The sequence below is a fragment of the Labeo rohita genome, chromosome 1 (assembly GCF_022985175.1).
Source record: "Labeo rohita strain BAU-BD-2019 chromosome 1, IGBB_LRoh.1.0, whole genome shotgun sequence".
In the NCBI taxonomy this organism is placed as follows: Eukaryota; Metazoa; Chordata; class Actinopteri; order Cypriniformes; family Cyprinidae; genus Labeo; species Labeo rohita.
In genome coordinates this window covers 26343114-26364786 of record NC_066869.1, presented here as the reverse complement: position 1 = coordinate 26364786, position 21673 = coordinate 26343114, and the positions used below count along the sequence as shown (strand labels likewise).

The window sequence follows — 21673 nt, the reverse complement described above, 5'->3', positions numbered from 1 at the left end:
AATAATTATAATTGTGTCTGGGACAAACAGCAAGGAGAATGCAATAATGCTGTAATAATTTATTGATAAACTAGCGCTTTCTTTGTTTTCGGCTTAAGAGATAAGTCGGGGACACTGATGCAGTAGTGATGCACCTGTATCCATGTTTCATATGGATTACGTAATCTGGGAATATTTGTTTTCTCTTTAAATTGGTTAATTTATAAAGTAGACATTTTAATCTCTATAGATATATTTTTCATGTCTGTAAGGCAAGTGTACATGAAGTTTTGCGCTCAAGTTCACAGAGATCAAGACGACATTGCTTTAATTATTTTACAAAAGCACAACATTTCTTAGTTATTGTAAATGCACACAAATAAAAGTAGACTCTTCACAGATTCGAAAGATGTATTACTCTTATCTGTATGCGCAAAAATGACTGAGTATGATGAAGCATTTTAATGAATAATGAATGAGAATTTTAAGAGCAAGTGAGCGCACCAGCACCTCCATCTGTCATGCAGTGAACATTTCAATAGCGCACATTTTTCTTAGATTGAGAGGCTATGTAAAGTTGCTACTACTTACATATTTCAGATTAAAAGCCATATTTGAGGTCGATGAATGATTGCCCAATATTATCACATAGACCAGCCGATAATGATCTGTCCGTCACGGACTTTGTGACTTCGCCACTTCCTGTAGAATTGTTTTTCTGCGACTAAGCGACTAATAAAATTTTGGTCGACCAAGCCTCTAACAGTTAGTGGACTATTAGGGGGGCAGCTCTAGTAAGAACATCAATAAAATAGTCCATGTGACAACAGTCCAATGTTATGTAGCTACGAGAATACTTTTTGTTTGCCAAGAAAACAAAAAGTAAAACAAAAAGCACAAACAGTATTCTCATAGCTTCATAACATTATAATTGAACCACTGATGTCACAAGAACTATTTTATCGATGTCCTTACTAACTTCCTGGGCCAAAAAGCTGTTGTCTGTGGAGGTTCTAAAATATCTTAAGTGTTCCGAAGACGAAAAAGTTCTTATGGTTTTAGAACAACATGAGGGAGAGTAATTAATGACACAATTTTCATTTTTGGGTGAACTAATCCTTTAATTTTCAATGATGAATCAAAGTCTTATGGATTTGGAATGAAGTGGGCGACAGAATTGACATTTCTGACTAAACTATCCCTTTAAATAATTGCCATGTGGGAATGATGTAATACAATGTGGCTACAATTTAACTAAATAAGATAATAAATTCATTTGTAGGAACAACATGGCCAATATATCTTGTTTTTTCCCTTCTGTCGTGTGGAGGGCTCTGTAATTTGCAGGAATTGACAGGTTTTGTCATCTGTTATGGCTGTTATGTTAAGGCTGTTTGAAGGTGATTGTGCCAGGCAAGTTAGTAAGAATTATTATTAATGCATGTTTAAAAGTGATTTGCTAATATCACTTAAATATTAGCACTAAAATGCTAAACTTCATTGCTTAAGTGCACATTCAGTGTAGAAACTGCCTTCATATGGACATAATATCATACCACAAAAGCTGAATGTAAAGTTCTACCTCACTGCCATTTCAGCTGATATTCCGCATTGCCGAGCGTTGTTTTTGAAAACAACGCAATGGCGAGCATGTCAAGTATAAACATTGAGCGCAGTGAGTTTGCGTGCGCAGTCTGCGGAGGTTTGCACGACAGTGCCAAACGTCACTATAAACAACCACTCCAGTACACAACCCACATTGCATGTCATGTAAAGCCACGTTAGATGGCCTTAAGAAGAGCGAGGGGGTTGTCAAGACATCCTCGGTCAGCAGGGCAGTCCGCTTATGAGCATATGAGCCAGACGGAGACGACCTTCCCCCAAATGACCTCTCAAGACTGCACCACTGCATCACACACAAGACCACAGACGATGTCATTGTTTCCATGGCATTGATCCCCAGCCTGCAGCTAGCAGAGCGCGGCTCTTTAGATCCACTTGGTTGCATGTCTGCACGCCGCGGTGGCCGCGCTGAGACGGATCTGCGAGGCCATGTCGTGTAAAACTGCTTCAGCTTGACAACAAACAGGCTAATTGGTCCCTGTTCCTGGCCTCTGGAGACGGAGGGAGAGAGAGAGGCTGAGGAAACACATCCTGAAGGTGGGGTGAGCGGGAAAGAGGCTCTCGCTTGTAGTAGCACATGGAGAGTTTTGATGTGGGAAGTCACGGAGACCTCTCACTGAGCTTTACGCACACACATAACGCTCAGTGATTACGTGAGTGAAGCGTACTTGGTCTTTTCTCACGTCTTACTACTTTCCATGCTCATGTACGCAAAGACTTGGTTCTCCAGTTCCTGCGCACACTTTCACTCACTCTCTGGGGAAACGTGACCTGGGGCTGTGCAGTCAGGAAGCACACGTGTTAAAACCAGCTCTCTCTTGGTGCGGCTGAGTCACGCTGAAGTGTAAGGCATCATGGGGAGGGAGCAGCAGCAGCTGGTGTGTGGTGCCCGTCAAATACGCTGCTTTAGAGTGAATCACTCCCTATCATCCTCTATAATGGACTACTCTAGATCTTGCTCTCTCTCTCTTTGACAAGTGCTTTTCTCACTCATTTTCTGTTTGTCTGTCTCCTTCTCCAGCTCTTTTATTACCTTGCGAACACGTCTAAAATCCCACCTCTGTGATCTCACAATTATTTTCTCAAGATCAGACGCATAAAGGACTGTGGGGTTATACAAAAAAAAGAAAATGTTATCTTATTTCTGTTACTTTGAAAAGGATTAATTACTTTTTATTAAATATTGTAGTGTTTTTCACAAAGTACAAAGCTCAAAGTGTACTTCAGCCATGCACATTCCGCAATGTGATTTTCGTCAGTAAGGACATGTCCATGGACATCCGAACGAATGTTCGAACGATTTTTGTGTTTGCGCAGGCGTTGTGTGTACAACAGCACATGCAAAAGGAGAACGTTTCTAAAAGAGGAGAGTCCACTAAGGGGCCAGTTTTACTAAACAGGGCAAATTAGTGTTAGAGTGCAATTCCATAAAAGCGCCGATGGGAGGGGAAAATTCTGTGTGATTTACTAACAATGCGCACATTGAAGAACACAGGCACAGCCAGATCATTTACATAATGACCATTGTAATCTACCAAGAGCAGCGCACATTACCCCCTGCTTTAAGACATGCTTTTTTTGGGCGTTACAGAATGGCGCAAATTTGACAAACGCAAATGTTAGTGAAGCGTGTTGCGAAGCTGAGTGCCTAAAACCCCCTTAGCTGTTTTAAATTCACTGTAAACCACAGCTTCATGGGGCTTATTGCTTTTATAAAACGGTTATTCCATATACATAGTAGGATTTCACTAAATAAAACAGAGCAAATAAAGTGTAATGATATTAATAAAAACATTATTCTTCCACCAAACAATGTAGTTCCTTAGAAACAGTTGTGGTTGCAACAAAATTGTTGAGCAACACACAGACGTAAACAAAGGTGTATATTTGTAGAGTAATTTACAACAGCTTTGAACGCATCTCAACCAATCAGAATCAAGGACCGGAACTATTTTAGAAAATTCATTTTAATACTCTCCTCCCATAAATTTTGCGTCTGAAAGGGAAACACCTACAAATTCAATAAGGTAAGGCGGAAAAATAACTGTGTCCAGCCTTTTCGGTGTTAATTCTTTACTGTAAATCCTGACAGTACTATTTTACCACCAAAAGATGGTTTGCGCTGACGCAAGCTGTTAGTAAAACTGGCCCTAGGTGTCAAACTCATCCATTCACACTCATCCGTGGTTGATTACACTTTCAAAAGCTCCGCAGACACAGCTGTTCGCGAAACACATTTTAAGAAAATAAACTCTTTACCTATTAGCAAGCTGTCACTTAAACAATCACCACAATTAGCAAATGAGGAAAATTCAATCAAGTCCAAATGGACAAAATCAAGTCCTGTCCTACTTTTTTTTCTTGTAGTTTCACGTAGGGCTGGATGATTAATCAAAAAGTAATTGGAACCGAAATTCAGAACCTCCTACCAATGTAATTTTCCCATGTTGGTCGGCGCCAATAGCCTTGTTGGCAGTGCGCCAACATATGGCGTTGTTACGCTTTCGCTGTCTCGAGTTCGAATCCTGCCTCGTGGACCTTTCCCATCCCATCCCCGTCTCTCTCTCCTACTCACTTCTTGTCAAATCTCAACTGTCCTGTCACAAAAAATGCAAAAATGGTAAAAAAAAAAGTTTCCCATGTTGGTCATTTCATTTTTTTAATCCTGTTAATACTTTCCCATTAAAAATTTACTGCCGCATGTGTAGTCGGCGCTATACGGACGCGTATGACAGTTGCGCTCATGCCTCGCATGTGAGTGCCACGTTTAAGATGCCGTGTCAAGTTAACAAAATTTAAACTTTAATGTGCAGTGCCACTCATCAATGTCAAAACAGTGGACCAATCAGAAGACCACGAAGGCAGGGCAAGCATTGCAAGCTTTTGTTTATAGTAGCAGGTTGGCATGACAACTTTTGTATTTGATGGCAACTTTTTTTTAAAACCATTCCTGAGCGCTGTCTCGCATTTTAGATGCAAAGACGTGTTCTGTCTTAGCGGGATATGGACATTTTTAAAATTTCAGTACTGACTAGTACTTAAGTTGGTACTTTTGACAACACTACTCACAACTGGACTTTTGAAGGGAACCTAAGACTAGAATGACTTAATGTAACATAAATGACATCTCTTACTAAAATATGTAGTAGAAAACCCATGAAAGATTTATGTTATTTTAAAAATCCATATCGTTATTTACATATCTTGTGCTTTGGGGGGCACCATTATTTTGAGTATGCAGAACAGTTGCACTCCGTGAGCTACCGGCACTGAGCTACTCTATTTCTGCAACACAACTCGGAATACACAACTTGGAAAATAAAATATAGACACAATGCCACATTGCACAGTCAAAAGGCAACAAGAGAAGTGACTGCTTTCCTAGCAATAATAAGAGGAGAAAAGAATGGCAAGATGTCTGTTGATGAATAAAACATCCTAAAAAACCTGCGTCTTTGTTCTCTCCACTTTAGCCCTGATGCTTTTGAGGCTTTTGGTCAACCACAGCTACTGAAAGAGCTTACAAATGATGATGCTCTGCTTCAACTGTGCGATAACCTCATGAGGGGTGACTAAAAATCCTGTCAGAAGCTCATCCAATCATCCGATTGCTGCTTGGAAGATATTAATCGGCACTCGGATCCTCCTGTACACTGCACAGCAAAAGATGCACGACAAAGCTCAAGACTCCAAAAAAGAGTTGCACAAGTCAGAATTCGGCTCAAAATCGGAGTGCATCGCAGTGTATGCCCGACCTTACGCAAGTTCAAGTCTGGCTCGCAACACTATCATTTTTGGCCGCCTTCACTCCATTATTTTACACACTCTCTTTTCTTTCTTATCAATAAAGCATTTTTTTTTTCACAAATAAAGTTGCATCTTTGTGGTGGTGAGTCCATTTCAACCTCATTTAAACACAAAAGTGTACACAAAATGGATCAACACAGAATACTTTTTAGACCTGAACTTTTTCAATCCCCTTATATTGTAGAGTTCAAATAAAGATTGGACCAGCGGCCCAAAACAGCAATCAATGGGTTTATTTTGGCAGAGGACTGCCCAGGATAAAAAGCACATTGACTGAACAACATGAAAAGGAATTGACCCTATTCCTTCTGCCCAGAACACATGAGTGAGTGGAATGGACAGCAGCAAGTCAGAGAGACAGAGGAAGTGCAAAAGAAAGAAAGAAACAAAGACAAAATTTACAGACAAACACAAGCGAATAAAAACGACCACTGGATTTTATGACCTGACAGCGTTTTACATAATGTATAGACATACTTATGATGCAAATATACAAACTTTAGCTTATTCTATAACTGTTGCATTAAGGGTCTTCTAAATATGACCTTAGCAATGTGTCGGAAAAAAAAAAGAAAAGAAACACACGCACCCACTCACTCAATCCTCTGGCCTTTGAGTTTCCTCAACAGCATTCCTGAATTCAAGACTGAAAATACTCACACACACACACATGAGTGGATGCACCAAAATACATCTGCTGACCTGAGAGCTTCATAAGCAGTTCAGAGGCCACTTTGACGTTGATGTCCTGGCTGAGCAGGCTGCTCTTGCCCAACATCGGGCTCCCCTCCTCTCGTGGCTTGGTGGACCCTGGGGGTCCTTCTTGGCAGAAGCTATAGCTTGGTCCCCTCTGAGAGCTTAGGGGCTCTTCCGCCTGGGGCTCCTCCTTGACACAGAATGGACCCTTTAGGGCCTCCTTCTGGTTCGCTGCTGTGGGGCAAGAAAAAGAGAAACAAGAGTTTTAAAAACAGTCCTGAAGCCCATGTTTTTGTTGACGGCAAGGTTTAAGTGTATGTGACTGTATTCCAAGTCTTCTTAAGCCGTATGATAGCTGAAGACGACATGGGATAGCATAAAATTATGTTTTTTTGCAGATAAAATAACACTGTATTGTTTGGAATAATACATAATGACAGAGATGTCCTTTCTGACTAAACTATCTCTTTAAAATAAGATATCCAAACATTATGGTTTGTTAGTTTAGTTAAGTCTGAATCAATGTAGAGGATAATTTTGGAGGGTTTAGTATTTGGTTCTGTTAATAATTATTTGGTTAGCAGTCTAGTTTTGGCTCCATGTTAGAAGAACGTAAACCTTTTGAGAAGACAAGATAAATAGATTAGGCTAAATTGTCTTTCAAATTCGGTGGACATGATGAGCCTTCTGGCCTAGACCGAAAGCCCAGCGGAAACAATTTTACAGGCGGTTTTATGGAAAATATGGACAGTGTTCTTTCTGAATCATCTAACAGTGTGAACATCTAAGACTGTGTTTTTGCTGACTGTCTGTAATTAGACAGAAAGTGATTGGTGATGATACATTTCTGCCCAGTTCAGATGTGATTAAAACACATTTCTTTTCTCACTCAATATGCTGTAAAAGTGGGCCATTTCTAATCAGGCTTCAATGAATAATTAATATTAAGACATGGAGCCCCTTCTTATCAGTGCCAGGAACAGAACACAGGCCACTGGTTCTTTCCGACACAAACACATGTTTGTTTTTCTATAACGGTGATGACTTCTGTTGATTTTATACTCATGTTCTGGTGTTTTTATGCTCTAACAGTATTTTCTATGACAGCCTTTTAGTACCACTTAAAAAAAAATAAAAAATTCTAAGATTACGAGATTGAAGTCGTAATATTTCGAGAAAAAAAGTTGAAATACTACAAGAATAAAGTTGAAATACTACGAAAATAAAGTCGAAATATTTCAAAACTGAAGCTGAAATTGTTAGAGAATAAAGTCGAAATGTTTCGAAAATTTAAATCGTAGAAATTAAAGTTACAATGTTCTGAGAGTATAGCCTACATTGCACATGAAAATGGCCCGGACTGGGAGCACCGGGAGAAGTTGCCAGGTCACCGGAATTTATTGGAATATTGTGCGTCCAAGCACGTGCACAGACTTTTTAATATAACACAGCTTTCAAATTCTGTTTGCTTTCAAATTCAAGTTTATAGCAAGATAAAAGTGAAAGGAACATCAGAAGGCATGAAAAAAAACCCAGCACAGCCTAATTTAATGAAACAAATGTCTCATTATTGTAATCGGAAAGATGACTGATACACATGCCACTTAAACTGAGGCAAATACAAAGATCTTTCATGCCACATTAAAGAGCGTGAAAAACACAGTATTATAATAGACATATTGTTTGTATTCTACTATAAAACAGACAGAATTTGCAATCTGAGACTCCCTGTGCTCCCAATGCTCTTAAAGTAAAAATTAAAAAAAAAAAAAAAAAAATTAAATGAAAAATTCTCGTAATGTTTCAACTTTATTCTCATAGTATTTAGACTTCATTCTCATAATATTTCAACTTTATTCTCATAATATTTCAACTTTATTCTCATAATATTTCGACTTTATTCTCAAAATATTACGACTTTAATCTCATAATCTTTTTATTATTTTTTTTTTTTACGTGGCACTAAAATGCTGTTGGAATTCTATTTCCCCTCTATTGCTGTTTTTTTTTAATTGGTACATTTTAATTAAAAAAAGATTTTTTTTTTCATGCCAAAAACATACACTACCGTTCAAAAAGTTTGTTGTCAGTAAGATTTTTTTAAACATATTTTTAAAGCAGTCTCTTACATTCCCAAACGCAACATCTATTTAATCAAAAATACCGTAAAAACAGTAATATTGTGAAATTTAAAGATCAGTCAAATGTTGAATAATTTCTTTCAGTGTTTGAACAGTAGCGTACATAAGCTACACAGCTACTATGCAAAATAAAGGTACAGTCAAATGAGTTGAAGTGACAGGTTGTAGTACAAAATGTATACCCTAGTAAAAAGTAATATATTTAAAATACATTTATTTTATACTAAGTTCTAATCTATTAACATATTTACTGACATATCGCTTGAAACTTGATATAAAAATTATGATTAAACTTTATTTGGAGAACTACTACTAATGCACCTTTTTTCAATATTAAGCCTAAAATGTGTTTTAATGTCACTACTGATAAGGATTGTATGATCCTTCAATAATATCGGTCTTTAAATGCAGGATATTTAAAGTGTACTCTTTAGCACAATCAAATATACTTCAGTATATCTTTAGTTGGGCTTCAGCACTAATTCCACACAATTAAAAGTGTTTTCAGCACAAAATTAGATGCTTCAATTTAGCAGACTTTAAGTACACCAGTTCAGTATTTTTTTATTAAGTACATAATATGTAAATGTATTTGTATTGTGCTGTTTATACTTTGCATGAAATGTATTTCAAATTCATTTTATTATAATTATTTTTGCATAGAAAAACGTGAAAGTGCACAGTGGATCAGACTGAAAGCCTTGTGTTGTGCCTCTTTTGAATTTGCAATCTGACTAGGTGTGTGGATTCCTTTCTTTTAGTTTTAGATTTTAATCAAAACATGATTTAGTAAGTTCATTAAACCATTCTCCTTGTGGACAGTGTTGGCTGGTAAACACAATGCATGTGATTTCAGGTTTTAATAACCTTTTAGGAACATTTGTTCCTCACAATATAGATAAAACCTGAACCAGAACTACATTAAAAAAAAACAACTTTTTCTTAATGTTTACCAACATGACGTAACCAAAGATAAATGTAACTGACATTTCCTGACAAATCCTACACAATACCTTGAATTATAAATCAAGCTTATAGTAGTGAATCAGGGCAAGGTAAAGAGACCATTTTCAACGAAACTTTATGTACTTGCTCAGTAATTGATTTTTGTTCAGTTGGGCAACTTTTTTACTCAAAATGTCATAAGTCGATCTTCCGGTGAAAACAGTTTCTCACTCTGATCATTTCTAGTAGTCTGCTTAAAATTGCCACTGTATTACTACTGACCTCAAAATCGCATCCAGATCTGACTCAATCCAACGAATAAACTCTAGAATAGACATTACAGTATGGAAGAAAAATCTCCCATTACTCATTTCATTGCGACACAGAGCCTTTTCACAGAATGGGAAGATGCATTTTAACAGTTATTAAAGGGATAGTTCACCAAAAAGAGAAAATTTTGTCATTAATTACTAACTCACATGTTGTTCCAAAACCATAGCACCTTCGTTCATCTTCGGAACACAATTTAAGCTATTTAATTTGCATGCGTCGTGATATTCTTGTGAACGTGCGTAAAAGACATGGTGGAGAATGTGCGACTAACTCGTTTAGCATATTTGTGTTTGCGCTGAGGGGAGATTCAAACGTTTCTACATGTTTTTGCAACGTAATGTATCACAGACATATCTCACGAATCCTTTCATAAACAAAGTGTAGAGAGAGTGTAAATAAAGAGATTCATTGTGCAGTGCAGAGAGCTTCGTTGATCATAATGGAACTGTTATAATAGAGTTTGTAAATGAGATATTGATTTAAAGGGGTCATCGGATGCCCATTTTCCACAAGTTGATATGATTCTTTAGGGTCTTATTGAAAAGTCTATAATTTACTTTGGTTAAAAATTCTCAATGGTTGTGTAAATCAACACCCTTTTTACCTTATCAAAATGAGCTCTGCAAAAATCATCCCATTCTGAGGGATTGTTCCTTTAAATGCAAATGAGCTCTGCTCGCCCCGCCCCCTCTCTTCTCTCTGTGGAGTGACAAACTGCTCTGAGAGATTTACTTTATCTGCGCTTAGCCGCGAAACTTGCTAACTAGCACGTTATTAAGAAAGGTGATTGCAGAGATTCATAAAAAAAACGTATACTCACTTCTACTGTAGGTGAAGCTGGATCACGATGATTCGCGCATACATAGACGCGTTTATGTAGATCGGGAGGTGCATTCCCTTGACAAACAAACGTAATCCACTACATCTTCAGCGGATCAGATGTCCGGAGTAAATGACGACCACTATGTTCATTATTGCATCCAGCAACAGAACACCTCAGTTGCTCAATCAGAGATATTCTTGTCTAATTTACATCCCTGCTCCGGCATCGAAACAATGGAGGTCGGACTGTTACAGCTGATCTGAGGTAAGACGCTCAGAGCGGCCTCTGTTGGTGTGACGCCACACCGACAGGTATCTGAGAATGGCTCAATTTGAAAAAGGGGATATTATTTTTACAGATTAATTAAAAACCACTGCATGGATTTTTATCATTATAGGGCAAATTTGTACATACACTGCCAACACACATTAATGTTCAAACAACACGTAAAAGTGAAGTTTGCATCCGATGACTCCTTTAATACAACACAATCAGGCAATATACTATTGCCTAATTTAGCTCTATTTCGTCATCAAAAATAGTCTAAAACAAATCACAACTGAGCCGCTGCGCATCTCTATTCAAACACAGTGTTGTTTAGTTTATGAATGAACGTGCGTTTTTAAACGAATCTGGTGAGTCAATGATTCAGTTCCCCATTCATAAAAGCAGTCACTTGCTTTATTCCTGAATGAATCAGCCGTTCGAACGAATCAAATGAATGAATGATTCAGTAATTAAATCTGTGACTTGCCGCCACCTACTGGCAGATTTAGTTTCATTTTTAAGTATCTCTTCAGTTATTTAAATCATTTAATATTTCTGTATTCAAAATGTTATATTTAAAACATTAATCTCAACATGAATTTATGAATTTGATTGCACATCTGAGCCTCATTAAACACATGAAAATACACTTACAAGCCACTTTTGTGCTCTTCTATGCCACCTCTGTAGTACAAAACAATTTTGTTAATACTGATTTCATTTGATTTGTAACTTATTTTACTTATTATTCTGTTTTAATTAGAAATTTTAAAAAGATTAAAATATATATATTTTTGAAAAATGTCATTAAAATGACACAAAGTTAGAAAAATGCCATAACAAAAACAAAATTCCCCTGTAAATCACTTTAAGGAGTCAAACATCACCTCGTAATGGGAAGGCTAATGTTTGATCAGAATTTTTGATTATTGATTAGAAGGTGCTCCTAAAATTTTGACTGTTTGACACAAGTGTTCCTAAATAGAAAAGTAATCGTAGAGCCCTGGATGCTCTTACTACCTTTCTGGCCCTTGACCTTGTCAGTTGCATTGCTGTCTACGCAGGGTCAGAAAGCTCTCAGATTTCATTAAAAATGTCTTAATTTGTCGAAGATGAACAAAGGCCTTATGGATTTGGAACGACATGAGGGTGAGTAATTAATAACAGAATTTTCATTTTTGGTTGAACTATCCCTTTTACGTTGTACATCTACCAAAGCTTTTTATATTCTTACTTGTTATATTGTTTACAGAAAACCAGTTTAAAGGGAATACAACAGTTATATTTGTTATAGTTTCCATTCATGGTGACTTCCACCTCTGAAATCCCCAGAAATGTGAAAAGGCTCCATCTTTAAAGCAGTCCTTGTGGAGACCTTCGGTTGGTCCCTATAATCTAGCTGATTTTAGGTTTTACTATCACTGTGTGGACATTCACTCCAAACACACCTTTTCCATGTTTTAAAATTCATTAACACACACTGTATGTCAAATGTCAAAATTGTTCTACCCATCTCTGATCTCCGTATCACACTTGCTCTCCTGTTCTGTCAGTCTTTTCCACGCAAGTGCCTGCCCATCGTCTTCCCTCCCTCCCTTTCTCACCGTTCCTCCTTTCATCTCTCTTACAGATCAGCAGTGATCACTCACCCCTCCTGTCTTTGCCACACTCCCCACAGCAGTCATCTGATCTCCCCACCACCCCAAACCCGAGAACATACACCATCCACAACGCCGCTGACTCTTCTCATCAATCTACGCGAGCTGACCACCGCCTCACTCCGATGACTCTGATTAATGGTGACGTGCATCCGCGACAGCATCGAAGGTACAGTCAGGTTAAGGGACAGGACACGACTACGAGGTAAAGATCGTCAGGAGCCATTGGGAGGGTTTATGACCTTCACGTGGAGAGTGCAGGCGGTGAACGAGGTGGCGGCGGGGGTGGTGTATGTGGTGGCACCGGCTGGAAATGTCACCAGTCAGATGTCAGCGGACGGACTTAGCGTGGTCCGGTCAGCACCTGGAAGGGCATCCTCTAATTAAGAGCGTGTCGGGTCGCGTGTCCTATCAGACAGGGACAGTGCGTGCGGCACCCGCACACAAGCGCCCTCTCTTTCGAAGACATGCAGAAAAGTACAAGCTGGAGATGTGAGCGCCGAGATACAAAGTCACACCACTCTGGTGACCTTTCGGTTTGCAGCTAAAAATAGAGCAAAATTTCCATTCGAATTCATGTTACAGAGAGCGCTGAATAATTTATCAGCTTAATCCGCCAGCCAAGTTTGTTTTTTTTCCTCATAAGGCATGAATGTCTTCAAAATACCAAAATTAAGCTCGATGAAAATGAGCACTTTCTGTTTACTGACTGTTTTATTAGACTTTCATAAAGGAGTAATCCCAAGTGCCGATCTTGATCTTTCAAATCCCGACCTGTCATCATATCATCTTTGGCATAAATTTTTCTACTTTTGAGGTCTCATGTGGAGGCTGCCATCTTTCTAGATCCATTCACACAGCCAGTGTACGTGATTGGCAAAGTAGGTACAAACAAACAGGTGTGACTCTTAAATTGTGCTGTTCACGTCCACCTTACTTTTCAACGCGGAAGTAAGCCGTTTTCAGTGAATGTGCGAGACTTCCAATTCATTTACCTCTGTAGTGAAATAATGAGAACTATAACAAAGTGCAGTAAACGGTAAAAATGTTTGCCCCTCAAACTAGTGTTTTTATGATTAACATAATACATTAAAAAAATATAGTATGATACACCGGTTTGTGATATCAAGCAGCAAAACGAGTTGCTTTGTACAGCTAAAAATAGCTGGAAGCGAATGACACCGGAAGGCTGACACATTAAATTTACAAATGGCCCACTCTTACGGGAAAAATAAGGTGGATAACAGCACACAAAAATGGCTCAAATACTACATGTATGAACAAATAAAAATGAACATAAAGTCAAGCACCTTGTATTATCTTCATAATTTAAATATAAATGTAACCATAGTGACAGTGTCAGAATGATGTATCAAAGATACATAAACTGCAAATTCTTTCAGCTGCATCCATTTGAGGCGTAAGTTCATCAGACATGTTGTTCCAAACACGTGTGACTTTGTTTCTTCTGTGGAACAAAAAAGAAGATATTTTGAAGAATGTCAGTAACTACTGACTTTCACGGATTGACAAAAAATAGACATTTCTCAAAATATCTTCTTTTATGTTCCACAGAAGAAAGTAGGCCATACAGGTTTGGAACGACATGAGGGTGAGTAAATACATATATTCGCATTCATGTTAAAAATGTTCTAATCTCCATATTACACTTCCTCTACTGTTCTGTGGAGCGATTAGAACAATAAAATTCTGACATTTTTATTCTTTACATGACATTTAATGTTCTGAAATGGTATATTTTCCATAATTAGGAGCACTAATTTGGACCTATTCAAGATTACATAGGATAATATACAGTAAAAATCTAGTCAAAATAATCAAGGCATGTTTTCCACAAATTTTCTACAATAGCTCATGCAAGAATCTTTAAATCTATTTATATCCACCAATATTAGAGCTGGGTTTTGACACAAATTTAATGATTTGATCATGCTTCACAAGCTTGCAATTCAATTCCAATGTGATTTGATTCAACACTGATTATTTTATAGTACATACCAAATTTACTCAAGGAAAAAAAATCTCTCAGCTAATGCTGTGAAATATACATGAAAGTCAGTTGGTTTTACATTACTATAATATTGTAGGTTAAAATTAGCTAATTTGTTAACAAACAGAATAATTTATACTTACATAATATGTACTCCAATTCATTTTAAAATATAAACATTTAAATTAAACTTGACGGATTTATTCAAACATAAATTAAATATTGAAGAACAGTAAAAAATTAAAATTAATATGAAAATGCTCCTCTCTAGATTTATTTTTTCTAGCTGAATACCAAGTTTATGGTCACAAATATGTTTTTTCTGAGGTAAATGTGACATTGTTTACAATCTTTCCACGGCTGAAACACTGAGCGAGCTATTACATGAGACAGGTTATAGATTTCAGTTAGTTGAACTCTTTGTTTTAACATACCTTAGATTGTTTATTCATGTTTATTTCATGCTGTAACTGGTTAAACCGGAGGAGATGATCAGTTCATGCGAGTTTCATGCTGCAGCTTCTGCTGAACTGAGGCGCTACAGTGATCTGTCACTCCACATTAAACAGCGCCAAAACAGTATTTATCATTTGAATATTGTACTAAAATGGGCAGAATTTAAAATCTGAAACTTTCATATTAAAAGTAACAAAGCACAAAGCTTATTACGATTAATTGGATGGGAGGTGCGCTACAATGTTCTGTTCATTAACTGAAAACAGGCTAGACTAATCGATTGTTGGGTTTTAAGAATCAATATTGTTTCGTAAACTGAGAATCGAAAATTGAAAAATCTTTTTTAGCCAGCCTTGACTGATATATCAATATTCATTCATAAACAGCAATATTAAACTAAATGAAATGCCATAAGGAGAAATGATGAAAAATTACTGATGATTCACTTATGACCTCAATAAACAAAATGTAAGACTTTTTTGTTTATTCAGGAGTTTTTAAGTGATTTCCAAGACATATTAAATATTTTTTAACATTTAAGTGAATCACTTTGATTATTGAATACAGTTGTCTCTCATTTATATCACTCAAATGTGTGCACATAATCACATTTAGTGCTGTAAACAGCACTGACAAATATATTCAGCTTCTGTCTGAATGCAGCCTCTCTCTCACTGTGTCAACTCTCTCTCTCTTGCTGTGACTGGAGTGAAGCCCCCGGTCAGTGTTACATCAACACTGGGGCTATCTGTGCTCTCGCCGGTGAGGCTGTCATCTGCCGTTGCTGTCACCTGGCCTCGGTTTTTTTGCTTCCTCCTCTCTGTGGGCTGATTCGTTTCTCTGCTGGGCGCTTGTCCAGTACCCTGTCACCTCTCACTCTGTTGCGGCTGCCCACTATTGGACCACTTCATTAGCTTTCCACCTCTGTCATGCAGCTCTGCTCCCAGCTCTGACAATTGGTCAGCGCTCCCGCCGAGGATGGCTTAACGTGGCAGGTTAAGGGGGCAACAACAGCCAACAGTCCGCTACGGTAGGAAGGCTTTGCTACATGAAGCAGCAGCGGTGCAGCTACACATCACTGGATGCTGGATGCAGCAAGGGTCACTTGCGAGCGCAAGCGCAGCATGGTGGATGTGGGAAATGGCTGGCAAACCTCCGTGCTGCGAGGACTACAAGGAACAAATGAATGGAGAGCGTGCAAATAACAATGCGGATGGAGTAAACACTCCAGCTTCTGTTCGTTCCTTGGATTCGCCAATTTCAACACCTCCCACAATTGTACAAAGCAATTATTCGCCCGTGACCAGAGTCACACCCAGTGTCACTTTCTCTGAGAGGAAGAGGCAATGTGTGAACTGTCATTATTGAATTAGGTCCAGCAAGCATGTGCAGAAGCCTGCATTTCAAAGCATTTCCCCAGCTTTCATCTTCAAATCAAAATGTGTATCGCAACTGGATGGCTGACAGTCGTGTCAGCGTGGAGGAAAATCAAAGCGGATTGGTCTGAAACTCAGAGGAGAACCAGGCAGTCCAAAGAAATGATAGGCCAATTATGTCAGAGGTCGGCGAGAGTTCACCTCATGTGTGCGTGAGCATTTGTGTGTTTTGCCTGGGGAACTCTAAAAGCACTAGTCTGCTATTTTACACTTCATTCTGACTTTAGTTCTCTAATTCCCTTCCCATTTTACATTCTTTGTTTCCCCCTCCGTTTCTCTCTCCCTCATGTACCCCAAGCGGGCGTATGACAACAACAGATAACACTCAAGAAACTACTTAAAGGGATAATTTACCCAAAAATGAAAATTACCCCATGATTTTACCCTCAAGCCATCCTAGGTGCATATGACTTTGTTGTTTCAGACGAATACAATCGGAGTTATAGAAAAAATGTCCTGGCTTTTCCAGGCTTTATAATGACAGTGAATGGCTGTTAAGATTTTGAAGTCCAATAAAGTGCATCCATCCATTATAAAAATTACTCCACATGGGGGGGTTAATAAAAACCTTCTGAAGCGAACTGATGTGTTTGTGTAAGAAAAATAAACCAAGTTTTGTTTACAGCAAAGGAAAATCAGTTAATAATGAAAATCACAAATAATGTTTATATATGCATATTTTCATTGTCTGACTATCTGGGATTTCAGTATGGAGTTAAAGGGGAGGATTATAATTTTTTTTTGCTAGTATTTTCACGTTGTGAGTGTGTATTAGCACCATTAGTTGTTCTCTCATGGCATCTGATAGAGCGTTTGGACATAGAAGCGGTGACGTTTGATGTCAAACTTAACAAGCAAATTGGACAATTGAATCTGAACAGCCATTCACTCCCATTATAAAGCTTGTAAGAGCCAGGATATTTTTAATATAACTCTGATTGTATTCGTCTGAAAGAAGAAAGTCATACACACCTAGGATGGCTTGAGGGTAAAGCCAGAGAGTAAATCTTGGGATCATTTTTATTTTTGGGTGAACTTTCCCTTTAAGAAATATGGAGGATGTGCAGAAATACTTTGCCACATTCACTGGTGTTAAACAAGTTGCAGCCCTAGTTAAAAAAAAAAATACATTTGCAAATCCCTAAGTGGTGTTATAGCAGAATGAATCATAAATGTACACTGATAATTACTTAATTATTTGCAAAAAATTCACACATAAGCATATACACACATACATTCCTGTCAATTTCTGAGCTCTACAGTCCCAATCAGGCAAAAAATAGCATAATTAAACATTTAAAAATCTATTATAAATGATAAAGCAAAGAAGCACAAACAAATGTATGTAATTAATGCTCTTCAGTACATAAAGTTTCACAGAGACTCACTTGCGGTCAGGGTGTGTCTTTTTGCTAACCGAAAATACTTCTGTGAATTTGTGGATAAGAACAACCATCTAATCCAAGTTATGTGCCATGCAAAAAAAAAAAAGCCTCTTAAGTACATTAAACAGCACATGAGTTTATGAGTGTAATAAAGTACTCTCCCATTTTTGACAACTTGGGTCATGCGCATTTCCTGCAATAGCTCTGTGACTGCTGCCATTTATCATGTTTTTTTTTTGTTTGTTTGTTTTTTCAGAAATGCATGTGTCATTGTAAAGTGATGTCACTCACAGATCCGACTAATCAATAATCTGAACAATTTTTAAAATGACACGTAGTCTCAAAAACCAAATGTTCATGCTACAAATCACTAAACCCATGTCTTCGAATTAAAATGTATTATCGAAAGGCTGTAAACATGTTAGAAAAGCACTGCTCTGATAGCTGTAAAGCACTGCTTTAATGGGGATGACTTAAAAGACGCAACGTCTCAGAGACAGGTTCAGCGTCCTGACGGTTTCAGCACACTAAAGCACAGCACATGAGAAGAAGTGGTGTCACTTAAATCATCCCTGTTAAAGCTCCACTGCACAAATTATTAAAGTAAATAAATCCAGACAAACTAGTTGACTGAGGGCTATTCTAATCCATCCCTAATCTGTCTATCCAAAGGTTAGCTTCTGCAGTGCAGCATATCTCCTACTTGGAACATCTTGCCTCAGTTTAGCAGGAGTTGTCCACTATATGTTAACTCCATTTTTGCATTGTTGAGGAGTCTATCTAGTCCTCTGGGACTTAAACCCATTTGTTTGGGAGTCCAGTAACACTGTGCCACAGGCGACAAGAGGGCGACAGTGCCATGAACGCAGACTCTGCACGTTCCACCAAGACGGAGGTGAAGTTAACTAAGCTGGAACAGTCCCTCTGCATCCAGGCAAGAGGTCACACGATGGAGCTGAGGGCGCTAATCATTTCCAATTACAGATTCCTTTTTAATTATGAATTATGCATGAATTTTTAATTAATCTAATGTTCCGAAGGTTTTCCTTTTTTTCTGTTCCGAGATCTCAATCTAATTACTCCGCATTAAGCGAGGGAGCTGCGACCCTGTTGCCGACCTTCTGGGTAACCCTTGGTCAGCCCTTTCGCATCAATCTCGCTGCTGTCTCACAATTACCTATACTTTCGACTACAACAACATGTATTTAATGGTCTAAAGTTTGGAGTTTGATTACATAAACAAGTGTAATTGTGAGTTTTGTATTTTAACAACTAAATTTCCTTTTACCCCATCAAATTATTAATTGATACACTCAGTATTAGCATAAGCATTACTTGCATTACGATACTGTCTGTAATACTCAACAATTAGGGTTAATTTGTTAAAATTAGTTAATATATTATGTATCAGTGAACAATACTTACACAGCATTTATTAATGTTGCTTAATGATACTATTAGAATTTTTACATATATTAACATACAAATGAGGTCAAAAGTTTACATACGCCTTGCAGAATCTGCAAAATGTTAAATATTTGACCAAAATATGAGGGATCATATAAAATGCATGCTATTTTTTATTTAGTACTGGCCTGAATAAGACATTTCACATAGATGTTTACATAGTCCACAAGAGAAAATAATAGTTGGATTTATAAAAATGACCCCATTCAAAAGTTTACATACACTTGATTCTTAATACTGTGTTGCTACCTGAATGATTCACAGCTGTGTTTTTTTTTTGTGATAGTTGTTCATGAGTCTCTTATTTGTCCTGAACAGTTAAACTGCCCACTGTTCTTCAGAAAAATCCTTCAGGTCCCACAAATTATTTGGTTTCTCAGCATTTTTGTGTATTTGAACTGATTTTGAGGTCCATATATTGAGGTCGAGATTTTGAGACTCATATGCAACTATTACAGAAGGTTCAAACACTCACTGATGCTCCAGAAGGTAAAACAATGCATTAAGAGCTGGGGGTGAAAACTTTTGAACAGAATGTGTACAAAGATGTGAGATTTTTCTAATTTTGCCTAAATATCATATTTCTTTTCATTTAGTACTACCCTTCAAAAGCTACAGAAGAAACGTGCATGTTTCCCAGAAGACAAAATAAGTTAAATTTACCCTGATCTTCACATTCAAAACGTTTTCGCCCCCTGGCTCTCAATGCATGGTTTTTCCTTCTCTAACATCAGTGAGCGTTTGAACTATCTGTGATAGCTGCACATGAGTCTCTCAGTTGTCCTCAGTGTGAAAAGATGGATCTCAAAATCATACAGTCATTGTTGGAAAAGGTTCAAAAATGCTTAAAAAAACAAAGAATTTGTGTGACCTGAAGGAATTTTCTGAAGAAAGCTGGCAGTTTAACAAGGGACTCATAAACAACTTTTTTAATTAAATGTAAATTCATGTCCCAGTCACATTTTCTTTGTTAAACATTACTTACACTACTAGAATAAAAAAATCTATATTGTATACTTACATTAACAATGTAATATGTCACAAATGTGGAGATGTACCATTAATTTCAACATCATGATTACTCACTAAAAAACCCACAGATCACATTTTCAGCCCATCCGAAGTTTGATTTTGACTTGACAAAGTAGTAATATAAAAGTGTGTGAGTTGTTTACTTATTTTTTAAAATAAGTCTTCCCATTAACGCCATTATATTGTTCATTCAGACTGATTCACGAAAGCGGAACGCGCACAAACACAAGTGGCAGGATTTATCGTATGAACAAATCACAGCCGAACATAACCAGTCATATCCAATCATATCGCGATAGAGGTATTCCTTCCATTCACGTGACTTTCCCCCACTTATTCTCAATTACCCCCCACCAAACTCACGCTTTAGGGGGTCTGTTAAAACTCACTGGGCTCAGAGAGAGACGCAGACTCCTGCTGTAACTTTTCCCATCCAGTTTTTTGAGGAGACACTGCCTCCTCGGAGGAAATGCCCACTGGTTAATTGCTAAAGTCAATTATCCTCTGTTTCAAGAAAAATGGCACTGATACGTGCAATGCCTTCAACTGACTGAAAAAGTCAGTGAAAAGTCACTGACTTGTGATATTTTTATGGCAGCCTTACATGTGTATTTTAAAACCTGTTAAAACCACCAGAACTTAAAAAAAAATAAAACAGGATCAGGTATCAAGATGGTATAGTGCAGCTATAATAAACAGGCTCTCCATGGTAGAGCGGTAACTGAGGTTAAGAATTAATCATGCAGACACAGTCCTGCAGGATCTTGGCTTTGGGTTCCCATCCAGCAAGCCGAATTCTACTGCCTTTGCCAACCCGTAATTATATTAGCAATTCATTCATCCTAAATACAAGGAATTATGGATAAATCAAGCTGGTTTACATAATCTAGCATCTAATTCCATTGCAGGGTAGTTTTAAGTGAGATTTCTTACCTGAGAGCTTTATGAGAAGGTCCGTAGCCGTCTTGGTGGTGATATCTGGGCTGAAGAGCGAAGCAGCTGTAGGTCCAGGCCCCGGTGGACTGGATTTAAGCCCAGGCAGATCCAGAGAACTGCTGCTGCTGCTGGGTCGCTCCCTACACAGGGCAAAGGGAGACATCACAGACAGATCCCTCTCCTGGGGTTCCTCCTTGATCTGGACGTGGTTCGAGGGTTCTGCAGGGGAGGCCAGCAAACGCCCGTCGGGTTGGCTCACAGTGGGAGACATGGAAGCATCTGTGTTCATGACCTGATCGCCAGCGACTCCACCGTCCCCCATGAGCAAGCCTTCGCCCTCCTCCGTGTCTGTGCCGGGTTCTTCTTTGACTTTGAGGTCGGGACGGGGGAAGTGCTGATGGCAACGCATGTGCAGCTTGAGGCTAAAGTGGCGGGAGGATGTGAAGGGGCACAGCTCGCACTGGAAAGTCTCTCCTCGGTCTTGGTGCTGATGGACCTGAGATGAACAACAGAAGAACTTAGAAAAAAAGATGGGAATGAAGCATATTAAAAATGAATCCTCATCCTCATTATTAATTACATTGACAGTAAGTGTAAATTACTTTACGATTATTAAATTAATTTACGATTATTTAAATATTTCTGCGGGCTGTAATGATGTAATGGTTTACACATTAT

At 38.1% G+C, this 21673-nt stretch overlaps 1 protein-coding gene across 4 annotated transcripts in view; it reads right to left on the bottom strand.

Moving 5' to 3' along the window:
• The window catches only part of znf827 (zinc finger protein 827), a 93720-nt gene that overhangs the window by 44822 nt on the left and 27225 nt on the right, over window positions 1–21673 (bottom strand). For all 4 annotated transcript variants that reach the window (XM_051119780.1, XM_051120571.1, XM_051122138.1 and 1 more), the window contains exons 4-5: window positions 20993–21491; window positions 6112–6339 (exon numbers count right to left, since the gene is read on the bottom strand). In XM_051119780.1, coding sequence (XP_050975737.1) covers window positions 6112–6339; window positions 20993–21491 — 727 coding nt within the window. The remainder of the gene's footprint in view (window positions 1–6111; window positions 6340–20992; window positions 21492–21673) is intronic.